Source organism: Caloenas nicobarica, chromosome 1, assembly GCF_036013445.1.
Source record: "Caloenas nicobarica isolate bCalNic1 chromosome 1, bCalNic1.hap1, whole genome shotgun sequence".
Classification (NCBI taxonomy): Eukaryota; Metazoa; Chordata; class Aves; order Columbiformes; family Columbidae; genus Caloenas; species Caloenas nicobarica.
The window spans coordinates 62269765-62296618 of NC_088245.1; the positions used below are offsets into that span (position 1 = coordinate 62269765).

The window sequence follows — 26854 nt, forward strand, 5'->3', positions numbered from 1 at the left end:
GCTAGTTCGGGAGGGAACTTAATGCCCTCTCTGACAGAGACTGCAATGAATGCACAACCCTTACTAGTTGCCAGACAATTCATGTGTGAACTTCAGTTTTGAGGAATTCATTATTTGAGCAACCTATTTAGAATGCAAAGCACTTCAAAACAGAAATGGAAAGAAATACAGCACGGGATAAAGGAAACCTTTTTTTGTAACATGTATATAACTATTCTAAATGAAGGATCAGCCCTTGCAACGAATTTAAGCAAGTCGGATGCACCATTTGAATCCTAAATTAACAGTCACAGCGTTTTGTCACAGAAAAGCATAACTAATGTTAGACAGGATCAGAGAAGTGAAGAAGAGTGAAATTCACGCAGCATTAAGGCAGTGAAGGAAAACCATTTTACCTTGGAAGCGGCATATGAAAACATTACACAGTATGAAATCCTTTGGCCAAATGATTCAAGTGGGTTCATTTACTGAAAATGCACTGCTAACCTCCTCTTTTCAAAGTAAATGAGGTGTAACAAGAAGGAGCACGTATGAATGGAGACAAAACATTGCTTGAATTAACTATTGCTTTGTAAAATGCATCATCTTAGTAATATGAATCAAAGGGAGAACAGAAACAGATTAAGCTTGTTCTCCCCAGGACAAAATTTACAAGCTCTTTAACAGAGAAAGCTTCTCTTCCTACTTTTCCTTCCCCTCACCCTGTCAACCCAGATGGGTTTTCAGTCATCTGGCAAAAGAAGAGGGAAACCACACCTATGAGCAACTTCACAGTGGAGATTCCATCACATGAAACACTTAAACAGCTGCCAAAGCTAAATCCCACTCCTCCCTGTCTGCTGAAGGAGTGCATTTTTCTGGCCTGATCTGCCCTTAATATTCTCTAGCTGGAGCTCACAGTACTGTCTTAGTGGTCACTATTACTTTTGCTACACCGCAGAAGTCCTGGAACTGTCTCCTTCAACTATCTTTACCATAATCAGAGTACTCTCCCTGAACAGCATTTGTATGATGTTCTGAATTTATCTGGAGCATCCACAGTCTTATTGAAAAAACCCCAAACATGCTAATGTATAACTTGTTCTAAACATTTGTATCTCACCTTTGACAGAAGCAATTTCACACAGGAAACATGGCCCTCATAGACTGCAGATAGGAGTGGTGTGATATTATGTTTGTCTGGAGCCTGTAAATTGAGACACAGTTATTTGAAGCACAATTTCACACAGCATGAAAAGGTTTCACTTAACTTTTAAATTCTCTTTCATCAACAGTAGAGTGAAGGTAAGGATTTAAGAATATTATCCACAAATACATTCCCCTCAATTTTTTTACTCTCCTTTCTAAAAAGAAAATGTATTGTTTAAAAAAGTCAGGTAACAGCAAGATATTTCTTCCATGAGATTTCTAGCTATCCCAAAGTTTGGGTATTTTTTTTAAGGCAATTATAGAAATTTGGGGGTTTACCTGACAAATTTTACCCATTTAAAAAACACTACCCCTAATTGTCCCATTTCTCATCCAGCCAGACTTCAGAAACCATTTTTGGCTGAAACGTTGTTTGGGCTGTCTTCTCTCTAAACTATAATCCCACAAAGAATAAGAAATGGAACAAATTAAATGTTCTTATTTTTTCTTCCATTTCTTCCCCTCCTCTCCAGTTAGGAGAACACCTAAGGAAGAGATAATCTTCCCAGACACCAAGGAAAAAAAATCCAAGCCATTTTGTTAAGGACTAATGCTAAGATGTGTTGAACATTAACTTTCAGATGAGTATTCTAAACCACAGTGTTTGGGGTAAATGGTTAAAGTATTTAGAAACTTCACTTTATAGAGAACTACATTATTTCGAACTGCCAATACAGCCCATGACAAAAATCCATACATGTCAAGTTACACCAAAATGACTGTTTATACAAGTAAGAATGTCTACAAAAAAGGGAAGCACACCAATTTAAAGAGGGTTGATCCTGCCCTGGCCAAGGATGCATTGCACTGTCTTCTGAAGTCCCTTCCAATAAATGTAATATGTATTTCACGCAAGCTTTTTTTATATGTGATTACTAAATTTATTTTTCTAATCATAGTCAAACTAAATTTAAATTTTTATAGCTAAAAACACTTTTCCTAGTGTGTCCAAGAAGAATAGAAATATTTAATGAACGTAATTTTAAGCTTCTAAACTCTAGGAGACCACATCTCAAATATTTTTAAATGCATCAACTTGTTTAGTTCGATTGAAGTCCTTCAGTAACCATTTAGGCACTTATACCAATCCCTTATGTGTGTGTGTGTGTAAGACCCTGACACTCCAACATCTGTTTGCAGATTGATGTACATACATTAATATCAGCTCCTTTCAATAGCAGAAATTCCAGAATCTCAAGCTGTCCACAGTCTGCTGCATAGTGAAGAGGCTTCCTCCCACCTTCAAGTGTCCGGTTGACATCTTCACCCTTCAATGTAAACACAATCTAATAAGCAAAATTTTAGAGCTAACACATCAAGAAGAGCTTGAAAAAAAATCCAACACTTTCAAAACATGCTGAAGAGTGTACCATCCAAATATTTAAGTCATCGCCCAAGAAAAAGGAAAGTTAAGTTGCTTGATTTCCTTTCCCTCATCTATGCATTTAAGACTAGGACAACCTTAGTCCCTTCTTCTGCACTGCATCTTAAGTATAGTGAGTACCCAAGTGCACTAGGTAACTCTTGTGATTTAAAAAAAAAAAATCGTTAGAGCTCGTAAAACACACACTGGCTCATTTTAGCTCTCCTTCCAACTGGGATCCTAGTTATCTAGCTAAGTTACTCCACTTACTTCTATACATATTGAAGTTTTGCACACAGAGAAACCAGATGCATAGAAATAAGTCAGCATCGTAACTACTAAGCAAGTTAGTACAGACCACCCATAATTTAAAACCCAATTATGACACTGTCCATTCTGTTTTATAAACAGCACCTGCCAATTCTAGGTGACACAAAAAAGTCTGAAGACAATCAACCAAATCAGGACACAGGAAACTGTATTGTAATGCCACTCGTACTGGTGGATTGAGACATCTCTTAAGGCGTAAACAAAATTTAATTTACTGAGTGCCTAATCAGCTTTGTTTCTTCACCTTGGGTTGTGCAACTAAGGATAAACTGATTTGCAGCACTCCAGTAATGACAAGAAGTTACTGGAAACCAAATACTCACAAGCTGTGTGGTAGGTGACTTCTTGCTCATATGTACAAGTAATATTAGTATTTTAGGGAGTGGCTAAATTTAGCATCATACCTCAAGTCCTGCCATCTCCAGAGAAAAACAATCACAAGAATTTCAGCCGCAGCACCAATTACTACTTCTCTACAGAGCTCCTGCAGTTCCCTCACTCCTGCCCCAAATCTCTAGAAAGTTCACAGAATAGAGAGCTTGACATACATCTTCCAGATTTCACCTCACTTCTAAGAATGGAACGGGAGACTGTCAGAAGGAATCTTACTCTGCATTCGATGTTCTATGTTATCAGAGTTTGATACTACCAGCCAAATAACAATATGCCCTCAGAATTCTCCTCTCCTATCAATACAATATTCAATTCTTCTCATAATATGCTCTGCTGAAAGTCGAAGCAACACAGTATTTAACTTCAAGTGTTTAACTAAAATACTGTACATTCTGTGGTCTCAGAAGTCAGGACCTGATCCTCACACTATTGAAGGTTCTGCCTTCAAAATAGCATGAAGCAGTTGCCAGTAGCACAACCAGAAAAACTGCTGTTACTGATCCTAAAATATGACTATGGCTTCTGAAGCGTGTTGGACATCAAGAAAAAGATAGTTTTCCTTTTATCTACGGTTTTCAGAACAGCAACAAATTATACTTCTAAATGAAGTCCACCACAGCTTTAGCTATGTGGACCTTCAACACTGTACAATAGTTTATAACAAAATTCCAATATGACTAACTGAAGGTCTAACTCTACCTGCAACAACTTTACTGGTAAACAGTATTGTAATGTAACTTCTCTTTTGCTGAATTTCAGTACAAAATGTTGGTGGGGATATGTTAACAACTGTGTTCCAATTAAACAAAAAACAAAATCCAGATCACAGTACACTAACAGCACACAAATATACAAATAGCCACACTGGTCAGAAAAGTGCATAAGGAAGCAGCATGTACTTATCTACCAAGTTTAGCTCTACCCGTATTCTTATTCGCACCTTGCCACTTCCCATCAATTTAAAAACAAGCGGCATTTAAATAGCACATGATGTATGCAGTTACATAAGGATTGGGATGCGTAAGTTTAGGAAGCCAACCATCTAAAAGCCACACAATCACTACCCCCAAAAAAGGTTCTAAAAACTCCTGTGATGTCTGATGCATTCTAAAACATAGTAAATAAGGGGGTAGAGGAGAAGAACAAGCAAGCTAACTGCTGGGATAGCACACACTACAGCTACAAACTTCACATTCAAAAAGAAATTTAGAATCATCACATCATAAGATTAGGACAGTCCAGCAAAGCTTCCCCTTCCTTAAGCTTATAAATACTACTTGGCTTATTGGCTTACACTATAGCTTTGCCTTTTTTTTGTTCCCCCTTTTCTTCATTTTAAAGAATACACCACAGATCCCTTTGTTCTCTCCTAAGCTGGTTGTGGAATAAATTCCTGCTGGACAATGAACCTTTAGAAGGGGAAAAAAACCCCCAACACCTAAACACCAAGTTTGCCAAGTTTCCCTTACAGATGATGAAAGCTTGTTTATAGGGGAGTATCTAGCAAAAAGTCTGTAAACAAGATGTCCCAAACACAGACTACCTGGATTTGAATATTAGCACTAAGAAAATGTATCAACAGCATTCAAAGTCAAACATCAGAACATTTTAGTCCAAATTAATAGAACAAAGACATCAAAAAAGTTATAAAAATAAGTACTCCTAGGTTCTGCAATAAACAAAGCTAAATATCCAGTTGTTTCATGTGTGCAAAAAGCCACTGTAAAACAGACCACTGAATGTTATAAAACTTCGTTTAGCCTTTCCTGCTACCCATCCAAGACATATAGAAGTAGAAAGGGAAGACAAATCAATCCATTTCATATACAGGGATCAAACCCTAGCACAAGCATCTGCTTTAAATGCAGTCTCTAACACAAGTATGTCAGAAAACTTGCAGGGCTCTTCATAGATTTAAATATATAAAATTTTCAGTCTTTATACCAGCTGCCATTCATGTGCTTAATTAAGCCTTCAGGATACAAGTTGCATATAAAATCACCTATAAAATGGGAAAGTCAGAAAACTGCTTGAACTGTCATGATCCAAATTGGTAGTACACTCGTGTCAAATACAGTAGTTACCACAGCTGTAACAATAAACCCTTTACTTAGCTAGACGGTGATGTGAAACACATCTAACATCCTAGATAAGGTTGTCAAAGATTATCTAAACAAGCTGCTGTTCTCCTTTAAGATTAGGATATACAATCTTGTGGGTGTTGATTTTTGTCTTCACTGGATGAGCACTCCAAGTTGGATTTTCTTGCTCTTCCACTTGAAGCATTCCATTCAGCTAAGCCAGGGAGAGATGTTGACTTACATGAGTAGTTGGGTTCTCAGTTTTGACAGACTGGCCAGCCATGACAGACCACATTTTATATAGGAAATACATCTTCTCTATATGGTGGCATCTAAAAAATAAATGACTAGAGAATGGACTAGAGAATTCAAACGTTCACATTAGCAAAGAAATTATATATTGTAGCTATAGCAACAAGCTCCAAATGCCAATTCACATCTTCATATTATAAAGGAAAATCTAAGCATGAGGTCAAGATTTGAGCACCCTCTCATAAATAAATAAGGCAGCTCTGCTGAAAGTGTGGCTAATTATGACGACAGAATCACAGAGTGACACAAAGCAGTCTCTCGAGCTCTGCAACAGACTGAAGCACGAAACAGCACAGAAGATTCAAAAAAAAAGAGAGCTCTCTCTATGTAAAATTTTCCAAAATTACTGTATTTGTGAATCATATCGGTCAAAGACATCATACTGCATGTTAGGAACTTGGAAATCAGCAATCCTTTCAGATGATTCTCAATACAGACCTCTGAGACAGCAAAGTAACCAGTATTTTGGTAGGCTGAAACCAAGACTCTACTAAATAGCTGCTAAAGGTTTCCTTTAAAAAAGGCCATACTCCACACAGGTATAGGTCAGAACCTGCACAAACTGCCAAAGAGGAGCATGACTTTTCCTTCACACCCACAGGAACAAAATTTTATGTATATTAGACAAAAAGTGAGAGAATGATTCTCCCAGGAGTTTTATGAGACTTTTGTCATCTTCTGGAACCTAACAGAGCAGAAACAAGGTTAATAGTTATGAGAGTACATTGAAGGAGATATAATTAAGTCAGAAGCAAAGAATCATCTCAACTTCAAAATAAAATATACCTTCAGTCAAAGGCCACGCCTCTCCCGAAAGAAGATTATTTATTTTCACTTTCTAGAGTGGACCTACAAATTCACTAACAATTGTGCAAGTGTTTGTGCAAAGCCTCAGAAAAGAACTTGCCCTTTCAAAAGGAAAGACATAATCACCTCTTTTACTCATACACAGACAGCAGAATATTCATTTAGAGGGACTTCAAGTATCAGCTTCAGTTGAAAGCTGGTTATCAACTGATCACTGAAGGACAAGAAAAGAAAAACTTGGAAGCTTAGTTCTAAATACTTTCAGGAGTTCTCTCTGCTTTTAAAATAACTAATAGTAGGATTCATTATAGCATCCTCTGAATGCAGCTATCATCCACTTTCTGTAATTGAGCAATTCAATCCATAAAAAGATGTGTTCTAACTAATGTCTTAAGTGAGTACTGTCAAAATTAGTTACCCTTGAACTTAATTCTTTCACTACTCTCCATCACGCACATTTTCCTTGCTCCACCTTTTCTTGGCAATATACCTACACAAAAACTCTGGTTGTGTCTCATGTACTTTTCCAGTTGAACTCCAGTCAAGCTTTGGCTTTTTTAGTTACACCCTGGGAAAGGGCCTATATTCTTCCTGAGTACCCACCCTCACCTCCACTTTTCACATTCCCCCTCTTTGTATCCGAGCTCAGTGAAGAGCCAAGCCCTGACAGCCAAGCTGCCCTCCTGTTACACCTGCTGGATGTCCCAGAACAGTCTAGAAGGATCAACACTTTAACAGCTTGAATAAATTCTGCCAAATTTAGTTCCTTATTCTTTTGCAGCTCTACTTAACAGAACAAATCAGATGTCACTGACTTTGTCCTTAATGCACATTATGACATCAGCTCATTGAAAATGTTGAATGAACAAGTTTAGTCATGAATTACAAGTTCTAAAGCTCATTATTTTCCAGGTAGATTATTTAACCACACCAAACTGACACTGTCCTTGAACAGTCCCCACCTTTTCTGTAGGGTCTATTACATAGACTGTATTCCACACCTCCCTTTGTCTTGCTTTACCTGCTAACTCCCTTCTTTCCCAGTTGCTGCCAATTTCACAGGCATTAACATTTAAAGCCAAATGAGCTAAAACTAAACTTGTCTAGTGCCACTCTAGCATCCCTACAGCATAATCCATGTGCTTCAAACACAGGCTTACTTGGCAGTGGCACACCAACCGAAACCAAATCTGAGGCAGCTATTCACTCGGGCACAGTGGTTTGACAATAATATTGCTCCAGAACATTACTGCCATGCTACTAATGTCACAGCTCACCCATCAGTTTAGCACCGATTTTCTCCTGTGTAGCAGTTACAGTATCATTACTCCTAGCCACAGTCTGATCCTTCCTAACACTGCATCAGAACTAGTGGCTGAATGATGAACTAATCGGTCTGAGAATTAACTTGATCATTTTCTTCCCAGCTGAATCTCCTCCTTCATCTGATTCACCACTTGGCACCTGAACACATCAGAAATAAGTAGCTGGGATTTACACTGCAGTTCTACCACAGAAATAGAAACTGAAAATCGTGACCTCATTAAATCCTATTGCATAGGTTAACTGTATTAGTAGAGCAGTATCTGTAATACTGGTGGCATTAAAATGCTCTTTCATATTTAGAAACAACTCCATATCCCCATCCGTACTTATCCTGTCATACAGAAATAACTTCATCTCCTCATTTAATGTACTCCTTTCATTCCAGTTTTAATGAAGGAAACCAGATTCCATGCAGTCAGATGCCTTTAAGAGTGCAAGGAAGCATCCTATAGGAGCTACACTACCAGGTAATTCCTGTCTCCATTAGTCTGGAAAAAGATGAACTCACTGCACAGTCTCTTGCATTACTTCCATCTCTTCGCATACAAAACTTGGCCATTCTTATGGAGTGTTAGTTAACTCTGACATTTTAAAGATAGCAATAACTTCATTGCTGTTGTCTGGGAATGAGGAAGAGTGAAAAATCCTTTTTCTATAAAGAAAAGTCCAAGTCCTATGGATAAGATATTTGGAATATCTTATGGCATATTGAGGACACTACTTCTACACAACACTTCATGACTTCCCCACAGACTTTTGTTCACACTGGTCATATTTGTTTTTAAAAATCCAACAAAGAGATGAAGTGAGATGGTTCATCAGAAGTACTTCCAACTAACCTCATTGCACAGATCTATAGCAAAAGATGTTAAGATTCAACTTGCAGAAAGCATGACATCCCAGGTTTTCAGCATTTATATTCCTCAGGTGTAGAAACAATAGTCAAATATGCATGGATGAAAGAGAAAAGTAAACTTTAGGTCTTGTACCTTTTTGTTTCTTCATCACATCACAGCGCATGGCCATTATATCAGAAGGAGCACATGTGTAATATGCTTTTATGCAATGTTAGCAACATTATTCACTTTAAAGTGCATGATGTAACAAAAAAAAAAAAAAAAAAAGAAAAAGGAAAGAGAAAGAAAAAATCCTCCTGGGATTTTATGCCAGAAGAAGCATTTGAAAACAAACAGGTGAAATTCAGTGTGGCATCTGGTTTCTATGTTCATCTTCAGAAGACATCTTTAAAAAAAACAACTCCTCACAGCTATCTAGGTAAGCTTTGATACAGTCAATAGCAATGATCAAGGTATAACTGAAATGTAAAAATACTTTCTTACACTTTGACATTCTGAATGCAGAGATTGAAAATACCATGGTCAGGTGTCCCAATTTAATTTTAACTCTGTAAAGTGAAACTGGCAGAAATAAACTGTAATTTATGCTGTTGGATACAACCTGAAGACACAGTTTGCCACAACAGAAGCTACATTGGTATCCACTGAATGAAATATTTTCTTCCAATCTAACTAATTTTTAGTTTTTATCCCTACCTCATTGCCTGAAAGAGTGAGTTTTATGTTTTTAAGTGGAACACAGATAACCTAAGGTTTGAAAACACTTAGTCTTCTGAAGGGAAAGCAAGCTTGGACAAACCATACCTTGGAAAAAAATTAGCCATGTACTTAAACAGAGTTTAACAGACAATCTTGCACTTCTACAGTGGGGACGCAGGAGGCATGGAAGAACTTGTGTATTAATTTCCTAACACTCTCCTTCTTTATCTCAATGTCTGAGTCAGCTTACACACCCCTCCAATCACTCTCCAGTATAACTTTTTCCAGGTTCATCCATCTCTGGAATGACTTAAAACCAAAACAAAAAAACCACCCACAAACAACAACAAAAAAAACCCCAAACCAAACAACATCTAACAACTCGGTAGATAAAAATGCATTTAGCTATCTTTGTCATTCTACTTGTATTCTCAGAATGGTTGTATTTTAAGAATTTAAGCTGAAGTTCACTGCTTAACCTGTGTTGTATGTGCATAGACTTTAACTGTTTACTGCTGGCACATTTTAGCTCTGGGGGCATCCAATCCAAAAGTTACCTCTCTAACACTGCAGATCTAAACACCCTGACTGAGAATCCTTTAAAACAATGCAGCGGAAACAACTGGAAAAAAAAATTCTAAGACTTTTATTCATCAAAGTCAATGATTCTACAATTTCTTAAATAATTCTGAGCTTGAGAATATTGTAAATCAAACAAAATCTTCTGCTCTTATTCTACTTCCTGTAACAGTAAATATGTTAGAACGACATTTTTACATAACTAATCCATGGGTCATAAACACTGGCCGTAATGACAGAAAACTCTAATACCACACTTCTGAGACCTGACTAATAATCTAAAAATATAAGGACAGTTTAATTCTACAAGCTTGCAAACCTACTGACTCATGGAATCACAGACTATTTAAGGTTGAAAGGGAACTCTGGAGGTTATCTAGTCCAACAACTGCTCAAAGTAGGTCCAATCAGATCAGGCTGCTGAGGACATTTCCCAGCTGAGTTCCATACACTTCTGAGGATGAACAATTCCACAAGCTCTCTAGGCACTAGCTGTTCCCAGGGCTTGATCAACCTTACGTTGGAACATTTTTCTCTTATACCTAACTGGAATGTATCACATTCCAACTGGAACTGTTGCCTCTTACACTTTCATTGTGCACCTTTAAGCAAACTTCTCTATATCTTTCCCATTGGTACAGAAAGACAACAATAAAATCTTCCCTTTAGGTTGTCTTCAGAGGGAAAAAAACCCCAAAACCAACCAAACAACACACAGCAAAAACAAAACAAAAAACCCACAAAAAACCAAAACCAACCCCAAACCACCACAATTCTGACACCATCACCTTGTTTGTCCTCAGCAATCTTGATAGCCCCCAAATTCTTGACTCTGGACATGTTCCAGTACATCAATGCCTTTCTTCAACTAGGAAGCCCAGAACTGGGCACGATATTCATATGCTGGCCTTCAATAACACAAGGGTGCACTGTGGACTCGTCTGCAGTTTGATGTCCAGGAGGACCCTGAGGTCATTTTCCAAAAAGCTCCTACGCAGCAAATTAGTCCCCAACTTGTACAGGTTTACTCTTTCTAACCTAGTGTCCTGACCAAGGACATCCCATTGCCTAGGTTACCAATAAAAATGTTAAGCAATACTACCAATAACCACCCTTGATAGATGCCACTGGTAACCAGCCGCCACTTAGAAGTGATGCTGCCATAACAACCCTTTGAGTCCCACAGCCCAACCAATTTTCCACCAACCTCATAGTCCATTTACCCAGTCCATATAACAAACTTTGGCATTGTCTCTCACTGTATCCTTACAGCTAAGTTCTTGTCAAATGGTTTCTAGGACAAAAAGTCTTTGCCTTCCCAGAGACTGAGGCTAAGATGACTCAACTACAGCTCCTCAGATCTTCCTTCTCATCATTCTTGAATATGAGCATGATGTTTGCTTGCTTAGATTCATCAGGAGCATTCATTCCCCCAGTCAAATATGACAGGACAGTCTCACAAAGACACCAGATAGGTCCATCAGCACCTTCAGATGCATCTCACCTGATACCATGGACTGATGTATGTTCCAGCCCACTTACGGAATTCCCTAACTCCATCTTCTTATACTCTGGATAGTGCTTTATTACCAAAGACTTTCTTAATAGGAGGAAGGACCTGGAAAGGCTTACCAATAAGAACAGAGGGAAAAAAGCTTTTACATAATTTATCAGGAGGTCCTCTGATCCATATAGTAGTAGGTCCAGAGTTTCCTTTGCCTTTCTTTCATTATCAATGCACTAGCCCCTTCTACTGCTCTTAAGATTCCTTGCTAGTTTCAACTTCAACTGAACTTCGGCTGCCATACCTCCCACCGCTGCTCATTTATGCTATGTTTCTACATTCCTCCCAGTGGACCATTTTGCTTTCACCTTCTGTGTAACTCTATGTACTGGTTACAGATTCATCAAAATATGTGACCAGGGACATAAGTTGTACATCTAAGTAACAGCCTTGAAAAGCACTCTTTCAACTCAACATTTCTCATGCTGTCATGAGTGAGTCCTAGAATGCAAATGGAAGCCCCTGAAACATCTTAACCTTCTTTAGACAGGCTGCAGTATCATCTTATCTATATTCAAGCAACACTGAAAACAGGAAACCTGATCTTCTATCACAGAAATAGAATTTTATAGCTCACCTTTGACAGGACAAGAGGAAATGGCCTGAAGTTGTGCCAGGGGAGATTTAGATTGGATATTAAGAAAAATTTCTTCACAGAAAGGGTTGTCAGGCACTGGAACAGGCTGCCCAGGGAAGTGGTTGAGTCACCATCCCTGGAGGTGTTTAAAAGATGTGTACAAGAGGTTCTCAGGGACATGGTTTAGAGGTGGATTTGACCGTGCTAGATTAATGGTTGGACTTGATCATCTTAAAGGTCTTTCCCAACCAAAACGATTCTTTGATTCCCTGAATTATTCTTCTAACAATCAGTTGCTTAAGCACAGACCTTCAGCTTAAATACCTCAGTTTTCAAGCAGCTTACTTTAAAGACTTGAGAAAAACTAAAATTGAATGCTATGAGTTCAAACACAAGAAAGCTTTCATTTTTCACTTTTGCCAGCACAAAAACCTAAGCTGAGGTTTACCATTGAAAACTCAAGTGCTATTACCTCAGTTTTCTTGCTATTGAAATTTTCTCACTATTAAAACTTTCCATGGGCTTATGTGCAGAGAGCCTGGATTCCTCACATGGCCTGATGGAGTGCTTTTTCCTCTTCAGCGTGCCTCTGGAGTGGTTCCATATGTATTCTATCCCATAACCCTAATTCTCACCTAATGACTGCCAAAGAGCTGATTCACATACTGCTTACCTGAACTCAAAGCTGGATTTGTAGGTGTCTTCTGTTCGAATGTTTTTCTGTAAAATACGTTGAAGAAATCTGAACACATTTCTTAACAACAGAGCTCACTATATGGAAGTATTCACCAGCTCTGCACTTGAGGCCTTCTGTTCAATGATCCCACAACATTCCAGTCTTTTGAAATGGTGTTGTAGTTCAACTGACTTTTGTCCCCTATAGAACAGTCAGAGGGTCTAAAATGCAGCACTGACTTTGAAGCAGTAGTTTTCATTCTTGCCAACATATAAACTGATTTAGCCAACCAGAATGTGCTCTGGCACTTTCACAGGACCTTGGAGATTACTGAGAGAAACACCCTTAAAATTAATTCCGTAATTCAGGCCTAATGGCTTTTCCCAGAAAACTTATTTCTAGTTTTCAAGTGTCAAAATTCACACTATTCAAACCACTTTTGAGTAGTCAGACAATAAATTAATCTCTTCCTATGACCTGGTTATACAATTTTATCTATAAATTTAGTCATGGTAACTGAAATGAAGCACTGGCCTGAAACAGTTTCTGCTGGGTAGAACAGAGAGTTTAAATATCTGCATCCAGTACTGATGCTGACTCAGTTTTAAATTGCTACAGTAGACATACCCTCACATCAGCTGTCTTAATACAAACCTAAAGATAACTGAACCACTAGTTTAGTACTTTAGACAAGGAAACCATTTTTGTAAGCTTCTGGGTACTTCATTATAATCCTAGACTAACATTCCATTTTCACATTCCTGTCCATTTTTATTAATTGGAAACAAAACCAATTCAAATGACCATCTTGTAACACAAGTCAGCACAGCATGTTATTTAAAATTTTGTACTTTTTTTCCTGTAAGATGAAAAAACTCTTGACATATGATGCTTCAGGGATTACAGAGCTAAGAAATGCAGACATTTCCACTCAACCTGATGTGTAAAAATATATACTCAGTAAACAATGCACAAGGCCTAAGGAGAAGCAACAGTTTTCTATATATTCTGCTCAGGAAGGTTATTGTGTCTCAAATTTTCTTCTCTCTATCTTCTGATTCACAAGAAAAACGACCCACTTCCCCCTGATCAATATTCAGCCTAAGAACAAGAGTGGAACATGGTAAAGTAACTAATAATTCAAAGGCTGGTTTAAGTCTAAAGAGCAAAAAGGGAAGGAAAAAGATTAAGGTGTTGTAACTTGTGGACTGCTTATGATTTTGAAGCAGATTTCTTCAGTTAAAAACCAGCAATAAGTTCCTGTCAAAGCTGAGAAATCAACTCATTGAACTGCAAGTAGGCAGTTTCCCATGGCAACTGCAAAAATTCTACGCAGCATCCAAGTTTTCATTTAAATTTTCAAAAAAATTACTTACTTTCAGTCCACTAAATAAATTAATGTAACCCTGTCTCATTCAGCCTGCAGCAGAGAGACTACTGCTGCTAGTGCTCAGTGGTTCAGCAAATTCTGACCATTCCAGTAGTTTTCCAACTGTAGCCTGAGTGGACCAGAGTTGTCTACAGACAATGGAACAAAAGCTAATGAGCTAGATTTATTGTATGGGATAATTACTTTCCACTTAGAGAATTTCAAAAGATCTAGAAATTCGTTGTTTTTTGTTTAATGTCCAAGAGCAACTGTATTAGCTAAGCCTTTCTATTGATTATCTTTGTGTTAATAGTAAGAGACATTTAATAATGCCTTTTTCACACTACTGGGTTTTCTTTATTCCCTGTCCTCTAAATTTCGTAACCCGGAACAACAGGGAATTTTCTCCTAGCTGTCTTCTTTCTACCCTATATGCTTTGTGGAATATTTGGTAAGAGCTCTCTTTACACCTTCCTTGAATACAGAAAGTTAAATCTCTGTGGAAGAGGCTGCAGACATTAGTAGCAACTTTTCATTGCTGTTCTGGATCCACATCTAGTCTTTGCTATAAGTTTTGCTCACCACATCCATCTTAGCTTCAGTATTTAAAAAGTTGAAAAAAGGCTGCTCAAAGAACTTCAGCATAACATTCTTTCTACAAGACACAGGTTTATCACAAAGAGGTATCTGTTCTGATGATAGCGTGAGTCTCTCCAGTTGTCAATTAACAGCAAATTCTACAACCAGAACAGACAGATGTAGATGTTCCTGTGTGTTTCAAATGGGTATCTACTTTGCAATTTCCTACTTTGATAGAAGCCTCAACTGCTAATGATAACACAAATACTTGGTCTACACAAGTTAAGAAAATGAATGATGAACCTGATGATGGATTTTGCCTATCCTGATGCAGTACTTAAAGTACTCTGAAAAGCTTTTATAAGCATCTCTACAATTATTTTGGCTTAAGCCAACAAAAAGGCACTTAACAAGCATACTTCTCAGGTTTTATTTGTTAGTGGTAAAAAAGTACCTAGCTTGTCCAATCATAACCCAATGCAATCTAAAGTCCTTTGTCTCAGTCAGAAGAATACGATTCCAGAAACAAACTGCTAAATAAACTGAACTACTGAGACATCTGTGCTTCAGTTGCTGTATCAGCATTTTTGAAACAAACGAACCTGACATACAAGTTATTATGTAGAACTGTAGTGAACCTACTGTTTCCTAGCTACAGCTTCTAGAAACTTGTGCTACAATCCCAACTTCAGAGACGTGTCAAATATGTGCATTATTGAAAACAGTTGTTCTCCCCCCCCACACCCCCCAATCCTTGATCTAATTAATATTTGAGTAACAAATAGTGGAAAGCACTCACTATTTACATCAGCAAGTGATGAAACAGGAATGAGGAGACCAGTTTTGCAGCCTCTCTTAGCTCTTATGAACTCCTATTTAAAAGTTTTGTCCAAAAGCACTTGCCTCTTAGTCAATGGCTCAGAGTAATGCAGCAACTGGTTCGGACAAAATAAGCTGTTGCTGACAAAGGTATTATTACTTCTAACGAGAGGATCTCTGTCCAGACTACTACTTCAACTGATGAATGTTAGTGCAGTAAATATTCTAGATCATGAACTGAAACAGCTGATGATCAGACACGCTTTCTAAGCTACCTCTGCTCGGAATTGTTTGAATTTGGAATTAAAGTTAACATGCTTTAGTTATAGCATCGGAGCCTGCCTGTCAGACACTATAGAGGGGGGACAACCAAAAATAAAACCATTTAACCACTAATTCCTAAGAAATCATAGCCAGATCTAGTGACTGTATACCTTGACACAAAACTAAGGTTCACTCTAAAGAGATGCATTAAATACTGTATCCATTAAACACAACCATACTTAAACCAGGAATCAGATGAGGTCTCAGCAATTCAGTAATGTACCATCAGCAGACTGACAACAGATGACAGTATCAAACCAGAAAAATCTCCTACAAAACACCTGTTCATGTAGTTTCACATAAACTCAAGCTTAACATGTCAGATCATCTAGTCATGGAACTCTGAAAGTTTAGACACATAAAAATACACTGTACCATGCTTCGCTTCTTTGGTGCCACTAAGTCTGTATTACAGTAAAAAAATAAGTTCAGGGATAAAACAATCCAAAGGTTTAATAATAGGATTCTGGCTATTTCCTTCATTAGATCATTGCTCCAAAAGTTAACAAGCTGAGCAAAGAATAAAAGCCATTACCATCCAATCTGCACTTAGTTGTTAGTTCTGAATTAAAGCATTTTCAGTTACTGTAAGAGCCCCCAAATCAACATCTGTATTAAAATCCTTCAGTACACGTTGTCCAAAGAATGCACAGGAAGTGACTGTTTTTCTTCTAGGAGAACAGTATGCGCCAGCTATTGGGTTTCAGTTTCAATTGATGCCAGCTTCATATTTTGACCTTTATGCATGATCTGAAAAACTAACAATAATTAAAAAAACCCACACAATAATTAACTTTGAGAACTCATGTTTATTTTGTACTCCTTCAGGATGATATGAGAAGATAAACAGGAAGATGAGTATATCTTCCAAAAATTACTGCTATAGTTTAAAAAAAATACTGAATTTAAATGTTATAATTGGGGCTTAGCATCATAAGCATGACTTACTTCTCTAGAAACTGAGCAAAGGATATATCCAAGGCAAGATCAAATGTTCTGCCAAAGTAATGAAGCTTATCTTCTAAATAGGTTTTCACATAAGATTAACAGGCATTGTTTTCTTGTACACATTGAGTTTACATTTTATTCACGCAGCAACGCATAAGAAAGAAATATCAAAAGCAGTATGAGTTCTAGAAGTTTTGTGCCTTAACACAGATTTTTGTTGACATGCTGACGCAGCTGATGATTAGAATTATGCAAAAAACAAAACATGGAAGTAAAAAACTTAATCAGAAAAGTTATTTTTAAAACCACTTTAAAATGCTGCTTTCTAAGGAGCATATACTTTAAAAAAAGCACACACTAAAATACACAGAATGACTATGTCAACCAACAATGTACACTTGATGTATTCAGCTTCACTGTTAATACTTTCATTGAAACTTACCAATATTGATACTGCACTTTTCACATGTAAATAATCCATCTACAACTGTTATGCCATTTTCCTTAGATTTCACCAGGAATTACAGATACTAAAGTATTTTCAATAGCAATGTACTAACTTGTAACAAGAACTGCACTGTATTTCATGTTATACTCCGATTAATGGAACATACTTTGAAATTAAATGTATTTACTGTTGAGTTACTATCTCCAAGACAAATTTAAGTAACAGACAATTAATGCTTTATTACCAGCCAAATTCAAGTTTTTTTCAACAGTGTTAAATATCCATCCCTTTAGCCAAGGAAGAGTTAATACTATTATTGAAGTTAGTGAGAAGTCAGCAATCCAAGAAGTAAAGGTTCTCCCAAACACCTCACTTGAAAGCAAAGGATCTTGCGATTTATTTCATGGCATACATAGAAATGCAGATCTGACCTCACAGGAACTCTCCTGACCCGTCTTTTTTATAGACACTTCCTCCTCCTGATTGCATTACCTGAATCAAGTTTTGGAAGTGTTTCTGAGCAAATATAAAAATACTTTTTAAACATTTATTGCCCACAGTATTTGCATTCATAGCATCACTAACAAACCAGTTTAGAAGAGATATGCTGATAGTAACTGTTCTATGGACAGCTGTCTCTTTTGTCTCAAATGGCATTCCAGCTCATCTTTCCTCCTTGAAGCTAATCACTAATTTATAGGTGACAAGTGTCTTAAAAAGCAAGTTTATAAATTACTGGAGTTTGGGGAAAGAAAGTATCAGTCATTCAGCAATAATTATCAAGGCTTGATCTTAGCTTATAAAAAGCTTTGAGCACACAATTATGTTTTATAAACTCAGTCCATAATTAGATACACATTAGAATATTCTTTGAACTTTGGCTGCAAGTATGATACACACATCTCCTGAATACCTTTCTAGTGATGTTTTTGTCTGTTCAGCTTATTAACCACTGCATGCAATTACTCTATTGATTTTCAAAGTGTAGCTGAAGGCTAAGTAAAATGATTTCACCATTTCCCTTTTGGCCTGCAACCAGTGAGGAGGAAGGCAGCAATGTACATAAATATAGACAAAAAAATACTCTTAATTCTTCTTGCAGCAAAATAGTTACAAAAAATTATTTCTTTGGAGAAATGCAATAACCCTTGGCATGTTATGTATCTGTACTGAATTAAAGAATTACACTGCATACAAAAGACTAATAAAGACTGTAAAAACAAAGTGCTAAAAAAGCACCAAACCCCAAGTCCCACGGGTTACTTCAAAGCCATATTCATGTGCATATGCATTATGAGTTTACAAGACCATATTTCTCTCCCTTCCCACTCCCCTCATCAGGATTTTAACTCTGTTCAGGATAACATCAAGTTATTTGCTGTCCTTTTCTTTATTAAAAAAAAAAAAAAAACAAAACAAACCAAAAACCACAAAACAAAAAAAACCCAAAAAACCAAACCACCAAAAAAAAAAAAAAAAAAAAATCAAAACTCTCAAAACACATGCGGGAGCATTCCAAATTGATAATTAAAACAACAACTGTAACTTATTAATACTGATTGCTTTCCAAGTCAGAGATCTATAGATCTTCACTGCATGAGACACGAACACAGATATTGGTCCCTCAAACATTTAAAGGAAACTACTGTTCCCTCCCCATTTCTGGCATGTTATTGCAGAATTTGTCATTGGTGGTCACAATCAACATAGGCTTTAGCATCAATTTGCAGTAAAAAGAAAGGAGTGATAGCATATCCAGCATCCAATAAAAATTTCAAACTCTTTTTAAGATGAACTGTGTTAATTTGTACCCACTCTCCTCATAACAAGCTAAAGCAGAAAAATATCTAATTGTTCAAAACTGCTGAAACTGCAACTTGTAAGCAAAACAATTGTTATATAACAGACCAGTCAGTTATCAGCATTTATTAATTCCAGCTAATGCTTTTGTCCTAGTAACAGAAGATCTGTCTACATAAATGACAACTACCTCTTTCCATAGAATTGTATTGGCTGGTAAACACAACATTCAATGTGAAGCTTTTGCTGGAGGTGAAGAAGAAAAATTAAGAACAACAGTACAAACCTTCAACTTTGGAAACGTGCAAATTAGGTACAAAGAAGTAACTTTGTTCACACTTTTGTCGGGATGCATATTCAGAAGCTCAAACAAGCATAAACATAAGCCATAAAAAGCCTGCTAAGAACACTCATCTAGGGATGCATAAATATGTGACTTAAGCAATACAATTTTAGACATCCCCTAGGTTTTTGTATCTTTCCTAATTTCCTCTTCTGACCTGTCATCTACACCTTCAAAGTGCCTTTCAGTCTCATAAAAATTCTTGGACTTCAGAATCCTGCATTTCTGAGTCTACTATGTTCTGCTTAAACTTGGGTAGAATATTTGACCTTTAAGTCTGATACTTTAACAGCTAAGCATAGGCTCCTTCGGAATAAGCATATAGAAATTGTTTGGTCTATTGTGAACTGTCCAAGGGATTCCTTATTTATGTATTTGACACTGCTGCAAGATCTGTTTATTCAGTATTTTTACTTATGTGGCCTGCATGACTCACCAATTCCATGGTACCCAAGTCAACATTCAATGCATAACCTTCACAACTAACACAACTTTCCACGTATTGTTCCATATGGAGACAGGATACAAACCATTGCAGAGCTGTTCTCTTGGACTTTTAGAAAGCTTAGCTCATCTTCCATATGCCTTCCTGTTGAAATCAACATTAACTGAATTGGAAGACAAGAGCTAGGCTTGAAAAACAAGCATTTAGTAAAGATAAAACAGATACAAGAGGGAAAACTGAGGTTAGAATAAGGGAGGGTGGGAAGAAAAGGAGCAGTACTAGAAGTAAATATTTTCCTCACACTGCTGAATTCTCTGCTTGTTATTCATAACCTATTCCTAACTTTGTGCTGTCATACTTCGTAAAGTATATGCTAGAGACCACAAACTCAGATAAAACAGGACATATTCATAGCAGGGATAAAATCCACTTTCAATTTAGGGAATGGAATGCATTAGTAAAACTTTCAGCAACAAAAATTTTAATCCAGTGTCTTATTAAAATCTTACTTTGATCACCTTGTCCCTATTTTTTGCAGCAGACACCAGTTAGACAGCAGACAAATCAGCATGATAAGAATAGCCCAAACAGAAACAAATAAGGAAGTACTTAATTTTTTATTTAGGCATAAAGAAGTAAAACATGACTCATACTTAGGCAATTTCTTAAAGCCACCAGGAGTTTCAGAGCACAGAAGCCAACTGAATGAATAAAACTATGATAGGCCTGACGACAACAGCTCAGAAAGATTCTACTACATTTAGCAGCTCCAGATTCGTGATCAGTCTTATGAACTCCATTTACATTTCAGATGAAAATGGCTTCAGAATCAATTATACCTGTAGGTCCACAAAACAGACAGATTTGAGAAATCTGGGATGTTCATTCAGCCAGCAAGTCATGCATTCCACCACAATGCCAGGTTTACAGCTTAATTTTTTATTCCATGCTGTTCCTATGAACTATATAAAAAACTTATGCACAAATCAATAATATTTTTTAGCAATTCTTTGCCACATGTCCTCAGAGTCTTTTGGATCAGACTGAGGAAATTAATTAGCCATGCTGAAAAGGTGTTTTTCATCAGCCTCATGCATCTTATTGTACTCACTACTAAAAAGCAACTGCCACACTGTGTTCTTCTAAAAGTTTATCTAGTACATTCATGGCATTTTAGTTAAGAATAACTCTGCCATGAATATGGAACCTGCTACCAGCAAGTTACAATAGCAATTGTCTTGTTTCATAAAAGAAAGGTTTAGGTCATCATGTTCAAATTTACAAAGTGTAAATTGAACACCAAGTTTAAGTAATACTAAGCAGTAAAATAAACTATCTTTAGTAATCACACTCCAACACAATCAACAGTAACCAAGATGAAAATAATAGAAAGCCTAGAATACTCCAGAGAAAGAGAAACCCACATAGTACAAGTATCGGCATAACACTGATGAGTTAAAATGCGGAGATATCCAAGAGGCTCCACAGGGGATAAACTCAGTCCAGCAGCTCCCAGGTCAGTGCTAACCCTGATATGCTCCTGGACAAACTACTGAGATAATACTCACGCTGACCTGTAAACCAGCAAGGTTTTGAGACTGTCACTTAAGAGCAAGAAAACTGTTTCCAAACCAGAGGCAATCCAATGTAGCCATAATAATGAAGTACACTTCAGTGTGCAACATAGTGATACAAGGTGAACTCCAGCATATCCATACTATGGTTAATCTGTAACTCAAATAATTCATCCATCTATAATGACCAGCTAAATGTTTGTTTTCATTTAATTTGTTCCTGAATAAGTTATTTCAATAGACACTTAAAAGAATATAGGTTAGCCGTCAAAAATTAAAGCTATTTATTTTTCCATTCTAATGATTCTTCTCCCAGATATGTTTTAAGTCTCTTCTCTTTTTCACAACAATTAGACCTTAACTATATGCCTGACTGCTACTCCTTTTTCAAAAAGGTATTTCTAAACAGTGTTTTTTGTTTTAGCCTCTCCAGTTAGCTTTACAGTACTTAAGTATTCCTCATTTCTCAAGACATATTCAAACATCACTATATCTCAAAACCTGCAAGACTGTAGTATCACCATTTTGTGATGGATACATAGGTAGTTGCTGGTTTTTTGGCTGAGTTATTGAAGGTCTGCTAAGGATTTGGTTTTGTTTATTTTGGTTGTTTGTTTTGTTATTTTAAAAAATACTCCAGGCCAGAAATGCCTACTAGGCAAGCATAGCATACACATACTTTCTAAAAAACATTTGTTTCACAGCCTACTATCACTTCGGCCTCCCAGTCCTCACAGCAATAAAAACCTGGTGCTTCCAGTTTGGTTGACTGCCCTATCTTATAGTATTAGGTAAATTGATTCACTAAACATAACGGTAAACAGTGGTATGTTTAGGAAGCAATGATATAGGAGATGATTACAGCAGCTCATGAAGTGAGGAATTCTCAGTTCAACTATAGGAGATGAAATTGCTCTAGAACAAACGTCTATTGTAACCTCTTTCTTACAAATCCAAGTTTATCTTGCCAAAAAATTTGTGCCTAGTGACTGAACAGGAATTATACTTAGCCTGAGAAATCTACTGCTGACTGCAAACATTACATGTATATGTTGACAGAAGTCTTTTTAAGCAATTGTAAAAGCTTCTCTCATTCTACTGGGGAATGAGGATAAAAAAAAAAAAAGGAAAAAGAGTAAACACCATTCATGTTAAATAGTTCTGCAGGTTTAATATATCCTGCTCTTCTTTTAACTAGCACTTTTTAACCCCCTGTTCCCTCTGTCAAGGGAAACAGATTTCCCTAATCTGCATGAATCCTCCCCACTCACTTAACTGCACATTTGTTTGATCTGTTACCATGAAAGTTTCTGCTTTCTGGTGGAATTTTAAAAATTTGAGTGGATGTACGTGGGAAGAGTGCAGAATTCCTTCAATCCCTTCAATTCCTGCAAAGACACCTCTGAAGCCAACAAATGCTGGCTATATTCAAAAGGAAGACACCAAAGAAAGATGCAGTAAAAACTACTTTTTAATCTAGTAATCATAAAAAATAGATTACACCATACTTAACTGCTAGCATAACACACTAACTACAGTAATTCAGTAGAAATTAACATCTACCATAAAGAAAACGTTGACACAAGTACAAGTTGAGAGATGTAGAGACTAACAAAATGTTTCTCACAAAAATGAAAGTAGTCTTACAGAAGTATTCAAACTATACAAACAATCTTTCACATTTTTATGAAGTAGAAGCCAACACCACCTCCCAAATGCAGAGACTTGCAGCACTAAGATCTCTTTTGCTAAGCTGCAAAGCAGTATCATCTGGCAGTTCTATGTTTCATTGCCACCCTCCAGAACTACCACTTTTGTGAAAGATTCTTTCTGAAGAAAGTATCTTCAGGAGAATGCAAGATCTCTCTACATAGAAATACACACAATGCAAATGGAGACTCTTCCTTCTGCTTCTGTATTCTTTCTTTGTCCAAGAACTGTTGAAGTGGCAGAAACTTTCTCTACTTAAACAGGATAAACCATGTCATTGAAAAGAAAGGTTTTCACATTATACCTTAACTTTCACCTGCTGTTGGAATCAATGTCTGAGGGCCAATAAGCTACCTTCTTCTTGGTACCTACTAACCAAATCTGAGATGACAAAAAGATATTCTAATGACTTCAAAGACACAACCTCCAGAGCTTATTGCACACAAATGAAGAAAAGCCATGATTGATTATCAGAGTTGAACTCTTGTAGCCTGACTGATTACATCAGCCTATACACTATTATTTTTAACTTGCCCATGGTCATCTAGTTAGCATTTCAAGCTCTGCCATTCGGATATGAAGCAAAATCAGAAGTCAGACCCTTTATGCTGTAATTGGCAGCACACATGATTATAGTTAAAAGCTGTTCTGTTTCCAGTGAACTAGTGGGGAAACAAGACTAGAACAAAAACCAAAACAAATGAGAAGCTGGAAATCAAAAGCTTCAGGAAGACAGACAAGAAAAAATTTTATGAAGATGCATACTGTAAGATATATAAGACTGCCTCCCACATTGAAGGGAGAGGAAATTTCTACTACTGCAAAGTTTATATAAAGTAAAATTCCTGAACATTATATCATACTTGAAACAGGAAAGCAGTGGGGAGCAGAAGCCATACAACTGATAAGGAAGACAGTCAAAAGAAAACAAGCAGCACAGAAAAGATTTTCTTTTTCTGAGAACTGTAACTATCAAAGCACAGTTTGCCCTCACATATTTCATTAACTTAGGAACCAAGAATGTGAAGTTCCAACTGAGGCTTCTCATACCATCAGAGGATTTATAGAGTTCTCTCACCCTTCCTCAATGCACATTTCCTGTTGTGCAGTAAAACGTAAGCTCATTCTTGTACTCCTTTATTCCTTGAAGGTACCTCCCTCTACGTCATTTAGTTTCACAAAACCCACTAGCATCTGTCTGTACTCCTGTAGAACTTAATAAAAATTAGCAAAGAAAAATAACAAACTATTAGGAAGGAAGAGGGTCCATCAAAACTTGCTTATATAAGTTTTGTTTCCCCAGGAAACCAGGCTAAGAGTTTACTAGCCCACAATCTGTCAAGCAAACATAATGGACTGAAAAGAAAACATTAGACTTCTTATGTTACTGGCAAGTAGGATGCTTAACAGCTGATGATAGAAAGCATATTTGCAAGTGGGGGAAAATAATGAACAATATTAGCTCACAAATAAGCAGAAAATTCCAATGGTTTATTCATCTTCTACATTAGAAGCAGTTCTAAAATAGTAAGATTGTTCAAGGATTGTAGGCTTCTTTTACTGTAATCATCTAACCACAGACAGTGTCTCTCTTTTAAAGGTTTCTACCTCATCAGTGCAGTGAGATGATGCACTTCAGCCTCCTTACTATAGCATCATCCAAGCTGGCTCAAGCCTATTTCGATAACAGATGGAACTAAGTATTTGACTTTTTTTTGCTGCAGTGGATGGAGTGATCACATAAATCCATTGGCTACAGGAGTTTCAGTGCCATTCAGGAAAGGTGGAAATAAAAAACAAGCTTTGTAACTAGTACTGCAGTGATCTTGCAGATATAAACTAACTCAAGATGGTTACTGCCAAAGTTTTTGCCTCTGCAATAGATACACAAGGATCCACCAATCGCTGGTGTGCAGAGAGTTCTCTATAGATATATACAGAATTCCTGTAAAAGCTGTAGAAAGAAAAACTAAATCTGCTACTGAAACACTCTGGAGGCTCCCAAACCTGAGAAGAAATAAGACACATTAACGTAGTATCCAACATAGACACAAGTACAGGACCATTAACAAACAGCTCAGATGAGATAATTACATTATTCCCAGTTATTAACTCTAGCACTTTACAGACAGAGCAGAGCATGTGAGTGCACAGCCACTTCGATGCGAAGTCCACTAGCTCAGCTGAAGCTGTCAGAGAAGACTATTCAAGCTAAGCTGTTGGACTTTGTACTAAAGCAGCTGGAAGTACTTGCATGCATTTCTTTTTGCCAAGAGCACTACAAGTTTGCGTAACTTTCAACCAGTTGACAACTGGAGTAGGAAGAACTTAAATCATCACAGCAAGATATATCAGCATGTGTCAAGCTCCCAAAGACAATCACTAACTTGTTCAGAGATCTAAGTAATTATAGCTAAATTACATGTAAACCTCTGCTCTGATGTAACAGTTTCTAGACAACATGTGAACAGTAAGGATTCACTAAAGCAGAATCTTGCCCCTATGTACAGGCACTTTTCCCACAAATCTCATTGACAACTCAAGGCAAATGAGGACAGAATCCAGCCTCCAAATACTACAATGTACCCGAAGACCTTTCACCCATTACGCAAATGTCTACTGTTCCTGTAGCACTCACTCTAACTAGACATCGAAACACTCCACAGAAGGTTAATTCATTAAGCCTCAACACACCCAGTAGCTTAGCATCACCCTATTAAGGACGAGCCCTGAGGCATAAAGAGGAAGGATAACCAAACCAAAGCCACACATATGCATATACGCACACGATTAGCGGGGCAGGAATAAGGATATTGGCTGTCAATCCAGAAAGTTTCACGTACTGACCTATAACAAACTTCACCAGCATGCACGAGGATCGACTGGGGGGCAGAGGGGCAGGAGGGGTGCAGGGCTGCCGGTGAGAAAAGGAAGAAACCCAGGAAGCGAAAGGGCCGCGAGGGGGGGAGGGGAAGCGCGCCCTACCGCCTGGACCCTCACCGCCGCGGAAAGTTCCCAGAGTCTGTCCCCAGGCAGGTCGCGGTTCCCGCCACCCCCACAGCCCGACCCGGCCGAGCCCCCAACGCAGGGCCCTGAGGAGGGTTCCGGGCACATCCCTCCCTCCTCAGCTCACAGCGCCGCCTCGCCCATCCCAGGCCTTCGCCGCTTCCTACCTTGGCCACATAATCCTTCACCTCATCCAAGTCTCCATTTTTGAGGGCCCACATGAATTCCTTGTCAGACATCGCGGTCGCCTAGCACAGACGCGGGCAGGCGAGGCGGTGAGGGGCCGGCAGCACCTCCACGGAGCGAGGGCGGCGGCACGGAGGGCAGGAGCCCCTCCCCCGGCTGGCGGCCGCTCTCTCGCTGCCTGCCGGCGGGCGGTTGGGCGGGGCGGCGGCAGTTAGGGCGGTTGGAGCTCGGGGACAGAGGGAAGCACGGGAGAAGCCGCCTGACTGAAGGGAAAAGCGGTTTACTTGCGCGCGACGCTTCCGCTTCCGGTTTCCATTCAGCTCCCCTCCCCCGCCCACCGAGGTCCCCTACCCACCCCACCGAGACACCCACGCGGGACCGAGGGGCGCGGGGCGCATGCGCCGCCCGCAGAATGCCGCCGAATCCACTTTGCGCATGCGCACACCGAAAGCGTCCCTCCGTTCCCGGAGATACCGCGGGGGGGGGGGGGGGGGGGAAGCGGCGCAGCGCATGCGCTCAAAGTTCCCGCGGCCTCGCCCAGCCGGCGGCCC

The 26854-nt window shown here is 38.2% G+C and overlaps 1 protein-coding gene across 1 annotated transcript in view; it reads right to left on the reverse strand.

The window, feature by feature from the left end:
• Window positions 1–26630, reverse strand: part of MTPN (myotrophin) — a 40939-nt gene extending 14309 nt beyond the window's left edge. The window contains exons 1-3 of the mRNA XM_065626713.1: window positions 26285–26630; window positions 2343–2456; window positions 1103–1186 (exon numbers count right to left, since the gene is read on the reverse strand). Of these exons, the coding sequence (XP_065482785.1) occupies window positions 1103–1186; window positions 2343–2456; window positions 26285–26356 (270 nt within the window). The 5' untranslated portion in view covers window positions 26357–26630. The remainder of the gene's footprint in view (window positions 1–1102; window positions 1187–2342; window positions 2457–26284) is intronic.
• Window positions 26631–26854: the final 224 nt, after the last annotated feature.